Raw genomic sequence first — 14,022 nt, forward strand, 5'->3', positions numbered from 1 at the left:
CATCACCAAGTCTCAATCTTCTCACCTATAAAATGGTGTCATCGAAAATAGCAACCTCATTAGTTTGTTGGGAAGACTAAACAAGTCAATGTGTATACAGAGCAATTTGGCCAAGTAGGATTGGTTTTTTTAACAGCTGCTTGGATTGAAGGAATCCTGAAGATGGGTGGGCAAGAGTCCTGAGATCCGCTGTGTGCACCTGCTGTGGATGTCAAAGGGGAAAGAGCAACATACACATCAGATATTTGCTACAGAGGCAGTGGTACACTGTCCAGACCACTCTTCAGGACTAAGACACTCATTCCCCAGATGCCAGGGATGTGCCTTCCTTGAGAGCTACCCTGCCCTCCCCAGGGGTTACCCACATCCAGTGACTTGAGGATGGGGGGTTACGGAGACCCAGCCCTCTCGTCTCATTTGGGGTCTACTCCCTCCAAATGGCCATCCCAACTCCAGAGCAACTGCTGAGGCATTTGCTGCAACTACATTACAGTTCAACTTCTCCCACACCCAATCCTGCCTCTCTCCCTTCCTGAGAGCACTCCCAGTAAACCTCCTGCATGTTAATAGACTCTCAGTTTACCAGAGAACGCAACCAAAGACATTATCTTTGGCCTAGTTCATTGACCAATAGAAAGCGGCAGCTATGGTGCTTACCGTTGAGCTGTCTAAGCAATCCACACTTATTTTCCATGACAAGAGACTTCCTGAGTCTCCTTATGGGTGACATCCCTTATAGATGAGGAAAAGTGGCAAAGATAGAAATAACTTACACCAATTTTTCTTTATCATCTAAAAAGTCCTACGCTCCACAGTCTATTCTCAGCAATTTTCTCCACCACTGATTTGCCACTTCTTTAGTTACGCTAATTTTAAAGACATAAAAGAGACATAGAAGATGATAGACTATCATGTTTATAAAATATGCATAAAGCTTAGCTTATTGTGAGGGGTAGTTTTATGTCATCTTAGAGGGTCAATCCAATATCCAGTGCTGAGGGACCACAGGCTCAACCTTTGGGCACAAAGGTTAAAGGTTCAAATCTTACTGAAGGCAGACAGAGCTTATGGAACCAGGGAGACGCATAAACAGCACTCGATAAGGATGCAAAAGGCCCGGGATCTGGTCTCCCCTCTGCTACTAACTCCCTTTGGGATCTTGGGCAGGTAATTTGCTTTTGCTGGGTCCTACTTTCCTCATCAGCAAAATAAGGGGCTTGTATTAAATAAAGTCTACTGGTCTCTTCCAGTAAGACAAACTTATGATTGCTTAACTGTGCAGGGGCTTTCTAGGCAACATAAATAAGTAAAATGCAGCAGGAAAGTGTAATAGGAGAGAAGAAATTAAAAGTGTCATAAATTCAAATTACCAACTTCCCAAATGTGTATTACAGGAGAGACTATTAAGTGAGTAGCACAGATTTTATAGTTGTATTTTCCTTTCACGAGATTTCCATCTAAATCATTGCTCATGTCATTGATTGTCATTTCCTTAATCTGAACTGTCTGAATACACAGCGTAGCAATGCTTTGGACAAGCCATAAGTCAAAGCTAACATTTAAAAACTTATCTCCACCTTGGGCAGCAATGTGCTAAAATACCAGCACCTACTAGAAAGAAGTTATTGATGTCAGCGTGACATGCACTGTGATTTGCAGGTGGCCCCCTGACTAACCTCTGGTAGCTCTATCTCAGGGTCATTACCCTGGCCAGGAAGAGTTGGTTTAACTGGACTAGCTCTTTCGATGCATATTGAGCACAATTGCCCCCCAGGGAACACTGAGTCTCCTGTGTGTGACTTATGTAAATTCTACCTTTGAAAAAAATTATACGGTGTGCTGTCAGAATGTTTTCTTATTTCAGTCCCCTTGCCTTCAAAGTGTGGATTCTTCAGTAATGCCTGCATTGTATCTACTTTGAAAATTATACAGCACACACTATGGATTTAAGTAGAATACAAAAGCATATAGATGCTCCTAAGCACACACCCTAAAGGTCTCATTTCTCAGTGGTTTCAAAGCGTGACTTCTGGTTCAGAAACTTTTGCCTGGGGAAGCATTTTCTTCCATGTCCACACCTGAGCCTTACCCTGACCTTCACAAGAAAAACTCTCAGGTGTGGTGTCTCCTCACAATTTTGCTGCTAATGGGACCCATGATGGCAGATGAGTCACTGAACAACTGATGCTCGGTTTCCTCATCTATAAAACGATGGCACACAAACTTGCCCCACCTAATCCTTAAGCTCACCCCCTGAAAGCACTTTGTGAAGCACAGGGCTCTGGCTGAGATGTGTTATTGCTGCTATTATTGACTAAACTGTTCATCAGCAGTGATTGTAATAAACATATAAAAATGATGTCTCCAATCTATAGCGCAAACCTCCCTCAAAATGAGCCCAGAGGTCAGAGTTAAAGGTAAACAGGGGAAAATCAGACTCTATAAAGCAAGCCCTCCCCTCTCCCGAGAGATGAATGAAGCACACACACCCTTCCCTTTAGCACATCTGTCTGCTTAAAATTCTCACTGCAGATCACAGTAGCACACATGTTGCCTTTCCCTCATCAATTTATATTTCAGAGACCAAAAGGCACAAAATGGAATAACATTTAAAATAGTCTCTCTCTCTCTCTCTTTCTCAAGAAGAGATTACCACATCATCCCAGCAAGATTCCTTTTTTCAGCCCCCATCCCCTCCAGTTTTGTCATTCTAGAGCATTTACGACTCTACTCCTATAATAACAATGATTTCATTTGATAAATATGTTGCGTTTCATTCTGCAGGCTCTTCAGCCTTGGACAAACAAACATTCACTTTGCTGAGGACTGCCACAGAGCCATTAAAAGGAGTGAAACCTGAAAACCCTGCTGAAAAGAATAATGAAGCCCACTCTGTCTCCAGGGGGCAATTTAGTAGGTAGATTAGGCAACACTTGATTACGGGTAAACCTCCTTTTCCATCGAAATATATTGTGTTTGTACAGAGGGGCTGTATGAAGTGGAGGATTAGGTCACAAATCCTCAGGAAAAAGCAGAAGACGTTTCTCAGAAGAAATATGCAAGTTCCTGCACATTTGGAAAAACAAGCAATACTTTATTGGGAGGAAAGAAGAAAAACTCCACATACAACAGTTTTATTTGCATTATTTTACTTAGCTTCTTAGCACACTTCTAATGAATGGTTAGTTCCCAAATACATTGTACAGGATGCCTTGTCACCCCTGGCAGCCTGTGAGTCACTACAAAGAGTTAACGACCTCAGCTCAAGGCTACTAGAAGCTGATTGTCAAATGAGATTTTCTGAGACTGCCCATAGAGAGACCAGCTACAACACAAGTCATTTGGCTTGTGGGGGATTACAGTGTGAAAGAAAAACAAACGTCAACATAAATCCCCAAGGATAGAAAGTACTTCTGTATTAACCCTGAGTCCCACTCACCAATGTTTTATGTCCTCCACAGACTTACAAATACTTGAGTATTTCTCATCATCTGAAACCATGAACAGAGTGTGGAAATGTCCGATGCCTTTTGGTCCGCATTTCAACAACACGGTGAAATTCCTCCACACATTAATGGAACGTTGCACTCTCTACCCATCAAGGTAGAAAATCACAAGACAAATAAAACACCTTGCACATTAAATAAAATCACAATACATTCTAACAAAAGTTTGAGCGAATGTGGATTTTTCTTTTAAACCTGGGTTAGGATGATTTTTCTCGTATTTCCATATGTTGAACAAGATGACTGAAATGGAGCCTCCCAAATCACTCTACACCGCGCCTACTGAGCAGCCATGAAAAACTAGGAACTAAATAAACGCATTTTGACACTGATGAATCTCTTAACTCTGCTGGTCAGGTTTCTTCTAATGGCCGTACTTAGAAGTGTACCATAACAAATGAACATAGATCACGGTTAGAGTAACAATTCTAAGCTTAGGGAATTGAAAGAGAAATGAACTTAACTCAGTGACTTGGAAAGATGAACATTCAGATATTCAGGCTTAAAAATTGTTGCTTAAAACATACATGTCCTTGTGTGAAGAAACAGCTCGGCAAAGCTTGGGAACTCCATAATGAACTATATGTTTTGCTGAAAGCTACGCATTTTTGAGGTTTATGTTGTTTGTTACACTTCCTCTGCTAGCTGAGTCCAGCTCTAATTGGAGGAGCAAAGTAAAAGAAGCCCCTTGGAAAAAAGATATGGATGTCCAGAGTTGCACAAATTGGAAAATAAAATTGCCATTTTTGCTTTTTTTTTTTTTTTTTTTTTTGCTTTTTAGAATGCTACTAAAGGATAAGAATAAAGGGGAACATTCATTTGCTTTTTACACTGATCACACTTGGGTTTAACCACTAGCAGAGAAGAAACTTTACAGTTCCCTGGGAACCTATAATTTGGAAACGGAAGCACACAAGAACAGACTTAAGTTTTCAGGCAATAAATTGAAGAGAATTCTGCAGACATACAACAGAAAACGAGCATAAAATATTGGCTCGTGCATTTCTTAGAATGTTAGTTCATTAACTTGATAAGCTACACAGGGAAAAATGCAGCCAAAATCTACAAAGATGTCCATCGGGACTTCAAACTGGCATATTTACTCTGCAAGAAATATCTAGAGGGGAAAATAGCTGGAGGGGGAAAAATGCATCTCATTCTGGTAATGACGATTTAGTGTGAATCTCCTGAAAGACACCTTGCTGAAAAATCTCTATGTGGGCTCTAACAGGACACACAGAAGCCCACAGCCGAAGAGCAGACGTAAATATCATGTTCCATAATCTGTGTCCTGAGGAACAATTCAACAGAATTATATAAGAAAATCACTACCTTGCACATCTATCTTTCACACAGAATTCAACACAAATTGTTCTATTTTTTCTTCCTTATCGCCCAAAATGTTTTGTAATGCTTTATTGGAAACTTTCATTTATTAGTGTGTGCTCGATATCTGTATTACTCTTCAGGATAACATAGTTACGAAGCATTTGTTGGCCGATACTTCAATGGTCACTGTCTTCTATGGTTAAAAGCTCACTTTAGTAAGTGAACCCCATATAGATCAGGTACTGTGCCAGGCTCTTTCATAAACTTCACCTTATTTAACCCACCCAGGGAGGTAGAAATTGTAATCCCCACTTACAGAAGAAAGAAGTGAAGGTCAGAGAAGTTCCCTGCCTTACTCAAGTGATTAGTCCTGAGCTAATAATAATAAAAGCCAGTATTTGAACACTGGACAGTTCAGCTCCACGGCTCTTTATCTTCCCTTTTCTAACCTCCTTGCCAATTTTCAAACAAAAAAATGATTGAAGAATTTAAATCAAGAACATTCTCTATAGTCATTTAATCCATGACAAAGGAAGCAAGAATTTACACTGGGGTAAAGACAGTCTATTCAATAAATGGTGCTGGGAAAACTGGACAAATACATGCATATAAATTAAACTGGACCACCCTCTTACTCCATATACAAGAATAAACTCAAAATGGATTAAAGACTTAAATGTAATACCCCAAACCATAAAACTCCTAGAATAAACTCTCAGATATTACCCGTAGGAATATTTTTACTGATATGTCTCCTCATGCAAGGGAAACAAAAGAAAGAATAAACAAGTGGGACTACATCAACTAAAATTTTTTCATAGCAAAGGAAACCATCAACAAAATGAAAAGATATCCTACTGAATGGGAGAAGATATTTGCTTATGCTATATCTGATAAGGGGTTAATATCTGAAATTTATATATATATAAATACATAAATATATATATATAAATACATATATATATATATATATATACACACACACACACACACACACACACTCATACAACTAACACCAAAAAAAAAAAAAATCTCTTTTTAAAATAGGCAGAGGACCTGAACAGACATGTCTCCAAAGAGGACGTACACATGGCCAATAGACATATGAAAAGATGCTCAATGTCACTCATCATCAGATAAATCCAAATTAAAACTACAATGAGACACCACTTCACTCCTGTCAGAATGGGACATCATCAATAAATCAATAAACAGTACGTGCTGGCGAAGATGTGGAGATAAGGGAACCTTTGTGCACTGTTGGTGGGATTGCAAATTGGTGTAGCCACTATGGAAAACAGTATGGAGGTTCCTCAAAAAATTAATAATAGAACTACCTTATGACCCAGCAATTTCACTCCTGGGTATTTTTCCAAAAAAATCCAAAAGTAATTTGAAAAAAATATATGCATCCCTATTTTTACTACAGCACTATTCACAATAGGCCAAGATATGGAAACAACCAAAATGCCCATCAATAGATGAATGGATAAAGAAATTGTGGTACATTTATACGATGGAGTATTACTCGGCCATAAAAAATCTTACCATTTGCAACAACATGGATGGACCTAGAGGATATAATCCTAAGTAAAATAGGTCAGACAGGAAGTCTGATCTCACTGATTTTATACATATATATATATATATATATATAATATTACATATAATATATATTATATCTATATTATATATAATATAGATAATACATTATATTATCTATATTATATATATAAATTTTATATATATAATCTAAAAAACAGGATAAATGAACAAACAAAGCAGAAATAGACTCATAGATACAGAGAACAAACTGATGTTTGCTAGATGGGAGGGGGGTTCAGAAGACGGGTGAGGGAGGTGAAGGGATTAGGAAGTACAAATCAGTAATCGCAAAATAGTCACAGGGATGTAAGGTACAGTATGGGGAATATAGTCAATAATGTTTTGAAAGCCATGTATTGTGTCAGATGGGTACTAGACCCATCGGTGGGGGGATCACTTCAAAAATTATATAAACGCTTAACCACTGTGCTGTACACCTGAAACTAATATAAAGCAATACTGAATATCAACTATAACTAACATATATGTAGTCTCTTTATTTACAGCATGTGAACCCAGTAGGACGAGAGTGTCAGGCCGTGCAGTAGAGGCTTGTAAACCAACAGTCAGTTCATCTGCACAAGCGCTTCACCGGACCCACAGAGTGTTTAAAACTATAGAACCAACTTTCTAAAATCCATTAATTTCACATAAAAATTTACATTTTACGGCAATCAAAGTTGAAAATAGAAAGTAGAAAATAACCCTAGGACCACCTTTATGGCCACGGGCAGCCAAAGCTTAGCGGTTCCCTCCTGCCTCTTGATTCCCCACAGAACCCACCACTCTTTATCACATCCATACTATACTCAGGCCTCTGCAGCTGTAATTTTTCATTATGTTTATGTTATTGTTTTTCTTATGATAAAGAACTATTTCTCCAAACCTTATCTCTTTGACAGATTGAATAATTCTTCACGCCACCCCCTTGCTCCTGCCCCTTTACAACGTTCTCTTCATGGGTAGAGTGCATTTCCCCAATCCGTGACTGTTAACACAGCACGTGCCTCACTCTGGCCAATGAAGTGGGGTGAAAAAGCACAGTTTAAGACTAGGCCTTATGAGGCCTTGCATGTTTTTGTTTTCTCTCTTGTGCGTCTGCTACTGCTGTCAGAAGAGTTTCCCTCTGGGTCACTGATGCCCCCTAAGCCTGAGTCTCAGAACAAACACGTGGGAACGGAGCTGCCCAGCCACCCACAGACTGCAATGAGGAGACTCACCCACCCAAGCCCACCTTGGAGCAGTTGAGCCACTCAGTCAACCTGAAAATCTATGAGAATAACTACTGATGCTTTAAAGTCACTGAGTTTGGGGGTGATTTGCTACACAGCATTATTATGGAAATTGCTAACTGATGCATTTAGACTGAAAATAAAAAAATAAAAGACAGGCGGAAAGAACCAGACATCATAATTTTTCTTACATGCAAACTTGTTTCTTATTTATGTTAATAGCTAAACCCTGAAGGTATTTGAGTTTGGAATTCCTGCCATAAAACTATAAACTTAAGAACTAAAGAAGGTCAGGTTTGTGAAATGTTTCTTAGCATGACTATATATCTAGGTTTGACCGAAATAACCCAATTTTTGCCTATTGCAGTTATGTTCTGGTTTGGACAATAAATAACATGGTCCCGCTATCTGCATTCAAATATGTCTCCAATTTTCATATGAACTAGTTGACTATCTTTGATCTCTCTATGGAGCGCAATCCAAAAGCCATTATTGTTGCAGGCAATACTCTATCCGAGATTTTTCTGGATATAATAAATATTTGGTTGTTTGAAATCATGGTTGTGTCCAACCATTGCAAAATACTGGTATAGAAAAAAAAAATCAATTTTGTAGGTGCCAATCACACAACCAATCAACCAATCAACAAACCAACCAAACAAACAAACAAAGATCCCAGCTGACTGACACTTAAACGGCTTAACAGGCTAACTCATAAACAGGAAGCACTTAAAACGAGCAATATTAAAAAATCAAGTGCCCCCAGAAAGGGAAGTTCTCCCTTCAGAAGGCAGTAATTACTGCATCTGAGTACATCTGCTTAACAATCCAGGAAAGTGGGAGTTTCACTCTCTATTAACCTTAACCAGAGATATTTTCATCAAAATTAATCGTGATTACTTTTTATTGCATTTCAAATGCTATCCTTTATTTGGGGTGGTCAGGAATGCAACTAAGCAATTCCAGACCATGCTATCTTTTATGAATAGGTCTATGAGATAGTTACCAAGACCCCTTATGAAAATATTGCTATACAAAAGTTTATGGGTCAAAACAAGACATTAATTTCCATAACTGGATGTGTCCTTAGAAAAGAAAAAAATTACTATATATAGAAAATACAGAAACTTTGATGCTCATGCATGTCAGACTAGGACTGTATATATACCCATGAATATCATAGACACCAATTTTTGTTTCTTTTACTTTTTCCTTGTCATTATAATAACAGTTAATGATTAACATTTGAGCATAGCTGGTGCCAAGTACAATTCTAAACTTTTTATATGCATTGACTCTATAATCCTCACAACCCTGGAGTAGATGCAATTATTCCCATTTTACAGATGAAGAAACTAGGGAAGGGAAGTAATGTGCCCAAGGACATTCAGATAGTAAATTCTGAAGCTTGGAATAAATCCTAGGCATTGTAGCTCCACAGTCGAAGAAAAATAACCGCACTTATCTCGCTGCCACAATGGTCAATTGTTCTGTTCTGTTTTGTGCCCTGAGTGTACCTTGCGCTATGCAACCTCAGTACCTTTGCTGATAGCTCTTATGCCCAGAGGGCCTTCCCTACTGCGCCAACCCTCCCACGTCAAACCCACGCAGCTCCAATCCCACTTGTCCCATGAAGATTCTCTGCCATTCCAGTTTCCTTGCCTTCCTCTCTTAATTCTCCAGAACTCTCACCATATCCATAATCTACCCCATAGGACACAGTTGTGGAAAAAACAGAAGTAGTTTTACCTGCCTAGCACCCCTCCAGTAACAGAACTCCTTTCCTTCCTGTGGGAGTCCTGTCCCCACTCTCAACCCTTGGGCTTGGAGTAAAGCTAACCCCTTTCCTGGAGGTTCCAAGTGATCACGTAACCTGGCCTGGCCAGGTCATCCCAGGAGAGGGTTCTTTCTTAGTATTTCTAGAAAAAGTTCAAAGGCTGACAGATTGGCCTATTCATCCTGTGATAACTGTACTCATAGAATGTTGATTGGCTGGTGGTGGCATCGCTGTGGGCAGGCTTTCTGAGAATCAAGGGAGCCACACGCAAAGCACACCTGTGGGTAGGCTGGAGCCAGATTCCCGATGCCATTGTTTGAATACCTGAACGTAGTCAGGTCTGAAATCCACCCTTAGCCTTTTCAGTTAAATGAGCCCACAGATTCCCTATTCTGCTTAGTTCAAATTGAGTTGTGTTCCCATCTCTTGCAACTAAGAGTCCCGACTAACTTAGCTGACATTAGAATTAAAGAGCTGCTATAAAGTACATAGCACAGTACTCAGCATACTGAAAAATTTAATAAATGGTACCTACTATTGTAATTGTTTCTCTCCAGTACTTGCTTGAATGCAGATGGGCTGGAGTCAGGTCTATCTCTACCCTGTACTCGAATGTCACTTCATAACTTTCCTGAGACTAGTTTTACCATACGTAAAATCACCAACATTTTTGTGAAGAATGAATGACAATATATGTCTGGCAACGCAATAAAATGTTCTACAAATTTAGGTCATTATTATTATCTTAGTCTGTAGGATCCAATCAAACATCTCATGTGACTGACGGGGAAACTAAGATCCAAAGCCCTGGGATGTGATTTGTCAAGAATATTGGGGAAACTGTAGATTCAAAAAAGCTCCCAGTCCATACTAAGGTGTCCCCAGGACTGAGCACAGGACGTGATATTAGTATTGTGCTATCCAAATCAGGCATCAAGGCAAAGATGCTTGACTGACAGCACCTCCAGGACACAGAGAAAAAAGAAGCTAATATTGACTAAGTAATGCCATGTCTGCTCAAGGCATTTCCTTGTATTTCCTACTCTGGAATAATTATTTATTTCTCTTTTGAACCATTAAAAAGATAAACTATGAGTACATATTGAAATTATCTAACTTCTTCTATCTCCAAGGAGGAAACCTAATATATAACTGGAGAAAGATACTAATTAATAAGCAAAATATAACATGAACACTGGCCAACTTGAACTTGAACTGCTCTGTTTAAAGGCACACTGGAATAAATAAAGGAACTTCAAAGCAAATGCCCTGTTTTACTTTGAATGTTTTATTGAGCACATGGGGAGAGCTCCTTTGCCAAAAATAGGTTAATGAGGAAAAATTGGTGTTTTCAGTTGGTCCACTGGTTTCTGAGAGCCATCCTTTCAGAGATAGCTATATTCCACAGAAAAGACAGAATAATGATGTGTCTCAGAGCCTTAGAATTTTGAAATAAAACAAAACCAGTTTTGTAACCTGTCTGAGATCAACTTAACGCATCCTTTTCCAAATACCTTCTGTGATAATACACACACACACACACACACACACATTTCCCTTCTACTAACACCCAAACAACTTCAATATAATTCTAACAGGAAGACGTTTCTATGTTTGAAGCTTCTTGTCAACTATATAAATGCAGCCCTTACCTTTGAAGGGGAGGCACAGGATCCGAGAGCCTCTGTGAAGCATTACTGTTCTCCACTATAATCAGCTTTTCTTAGGCACCATTGTGAAAATGATGCTTCCCCCTAGGAAAGACCTCCTGGGTTCCCTGGGAGTACATTCTTAGTGCTGGACTCAGAGCAAAGGGCACTCCAGCTTTGTGGTGCATATTTTCTCACAGGAGTGGGTACATTTCCGAAAGAGTCAATCTCCAATTATTGAGGGATTAGGAGAAACCTGTGCTCACCTGCAAGTGCTGTGAGTTGTCAGCCATGCTGTCTTCTCGCCTGCGGACTTCTTCCAGCAACTGAGCGTTCTTCTTCTTTTCCAACTGCTGATTGTGCTTGAGGTTGGCCACCTTCTTATTCTGGTCCTTCATATGCCTGAGAAAAGGCAGCACAGCTTTGTTAAATTCAGCCACGGAAAAATCATGTTATCACAAGAGAAGCACAAAGTATAGACGATATTGATATGGGTTCATGAAAAGTTGGGACTTCAGAAAATTCCGCGCATTCAACCGCAAACTTGTACTGAGCAGCCACTTCATGCCAGGTATGAGGTGGCACCGGGCTGCAATGGTGAATGAGACAGGTATCGTCTTCACCCTCTGTGTGAAGCTTGGAGTCCAGTAGGCGAGACAGGCAACTACCAAGGAGTCACAACTTAGGTTTGCTAATATTGAAGGAAAGAAATAGCACGCTGGGGGAGATTACGGTGTGCATTGCACATGTGGACAGGCAGTGTGGTAGAAGAGGTGGCTTTAGTTGCTGTGAACAGGGACACTTCCCTAAGGAAGCAAGGCTGTGGGAGAGACTCAAAGGAACCAGCCAAGAAAACACCAGTGAAGGAGCTCCCTGGGTAGAGAGAGCAGCAAGTATAAATCCCAAGGCAGGAAAGAACCTGGCTACTTCTCGGAACTGGAAGGCTGCAGTGAGGCCACCCCAAAGTGAGGGGCAGGCTGGGAGGGGGAGTGGGGCAGGAGATGGCACTGCAAAGGTAGGCAGGACTCAGCCTACACGGAGCCCTGTGGTCTGTGATGGGACTTATTTTCTCCTAAGTGGTTGCTGTTCTAATTATTATTATTCTTTTGGATCGTGTTCCTATTCTGAGATCATAATCCATTACTTTGATTTTAAAATAACAATTACAAGGCTCCAATCAAATACATTGTCATCACTTAGCTCAAACAGAATCACACTTTGGCTAATCATCGTGTTAAATAAAGCCCCAGTGCTTGGAATAAAAGTTCTTAATGAATCTATAGGATGTCAGAGTGCAAAATCATAAAGTGATCAAGTGAGTAAAAGACTAAGGATAAAGGACAGGTCTAAAAAAAAAAAAAAGCAGGGGCGGAGGGAGTTACAGACTTAATGTGGACTATTTCACTAGCAGCCTTAGCAAAACATTCCAGAGAGTTAGGCAACCATATCCACAGCAGCTGTTATAAATCTAATCTAACATGTGAGGAGGCAAGAGGGCAGTACAGGGGGCTCGGGAGCAGTGAGTCCAAAAGCAGAGGGCTGTGGAGAAGAATCATTTGGGATCCTTTCTCATCCCTTCAGCGCTTCTCCCCAGCATTGCTACGTCAGCCACTGTTACTGAGCCCTAACTCCCAAAACATGCATACTGAGAATCAGTGCTCTTGGGGAAGCAGGAACTGGATGAGATGGTAAACAACAAACATGTCCAAATGAAACAACTACTAATATCAAATGGAAGCCATTCTCAACAAGGAACTCTTATTTCTAGTCCTTGTTCAATTATATACTCCTCTACTCTCTCCCACACCAAGATAAAGAACTTCAAGAGAATTGGTTATTATGCTGAAAAAATCTTCTATGAGGAGCCCCGCTAATAAAAGTATTCTGAACATTTTGGCCCTATAAATATTTCCGGAACCAACTAAAGCAGTGATTTAAATATTCCTGGTGACAATTATTAAGAGGACATAAGGTAAGACAGAATAACCATCTGCTTAGTCATTATTTGGATTGGATCATTTTGGTCTGATATTTCCCTGCTTTTACCAGATACAGTAATAATGTAAACTACCAACCAAGTCTATTTGCTAATCTACTTTTAGGAAAGTGTATCTTTTGATTACTAGAAAGAAGTTAACAATGACTTCTTGCTTCCTAATTGAACAAAGATATAGCAGTTCCAAAGCTCGTGCTAACCCAGGGCAAACACATTTTCCAGTTCCTTAGGAAATAAAGTCAGTGCTCAGTGACAGGATGTGATGGAGAGGTCAGTATTACTAGTGAGATTGTTTAATTAGAGGGCATTTTTATGAAGAAAAACTTTTCTATTACTTTGAAGCACACCGTTAAACAGAACTAACTGATAAACATTTCCATCCCCCAAGTATCAGTGATAAATAAAATACATTATTATTGCAAACATCATTTGCACAGTTAAATAACTTTCACAAAAGTTCTCAAAACAGACCTTACTTTCTAGGATACCACAGTCATTTTTCAATACAAAAAGAAAAGAACAACACAAAAAGCCCAAATCCATGCATTCCTTAAAGCTTTCCTGAATTAAGAATGAGTAGCTAAGAAAACTGGGAAACGGAGTTCCGACGCTGTGATGCAGGCCTGTCTTCAGCATTCTCCAACCACTCCTTCAAATTCTGCCTTATTTAGGACACCAACGATTGGAAAAGAAAAGCTGGGTTTCCTAGGGCACTGCTTCGGATTTCGGCCAACAAGACTGACACAGAGCAAGGTGATGAAAGGGATCATCTTGTCACTAGACACACGCATGTCACGAGACACTTACAAAGTGCACATACTCCTTTGCAGGGTTGCCATGGTTTTCGTAGCAGTAGAACTCTTTCTCCTAGGAAAGACCTACTGGGTTCCCTGGGAAAGCCAGAAAGGGAAAGAATTGCTCTGCTAGA

At 39.8% G+C, this 14,022-nt stretch overlaps 1 protein-coding gene across 16 annotated transcripts in view; it reads right to left on the reverse strand.

The window, feature by feature from the left end:
- ERC2 (ELKS/RAB6-interacting/CAST family member 2) overlaps window positions 1–14,022 on the reverse strand; it is a 918,423-nt gene that overhangs the window by 423,410 nt on the left and 480,991 nt on the right. For all 16 annotated transcript variants that reach the window (XR_012489712.1, XR_012489713.1, XM_074313131.1 and 13 more), the window contains one exon: window positions 11,365–11,500. Coding sequence is in view for 14 of the 16 variants with exons in the window: in XM_074313131.1 (XP_074169232.1) it covers window positions 11,365–11,500 (136 nt within the window). In the remaining 2 variants the exon portion in view is untranslated. The remainder of the gene's footprint in view (window positions 1–11,364; window positions 11,501–14,022) is intronic.

The sequence above is a fragment of the Rhinolophus sinicus genome, linkage group LG10, assembly GCF_036562045.2.
Source record: "Rhinolophus sinicus isolate RSC01 linkage group LG10, ASM3656204v1, whole genome shotgun sequence".
NCBI classification, from domain to species: domain Eukaryota; kingdom Metazoa; phylum Chordata; class Mammalia; order Chiroptera; family Rhinolophidae; genus Rhinolophus; species Rhinolophus sinicus.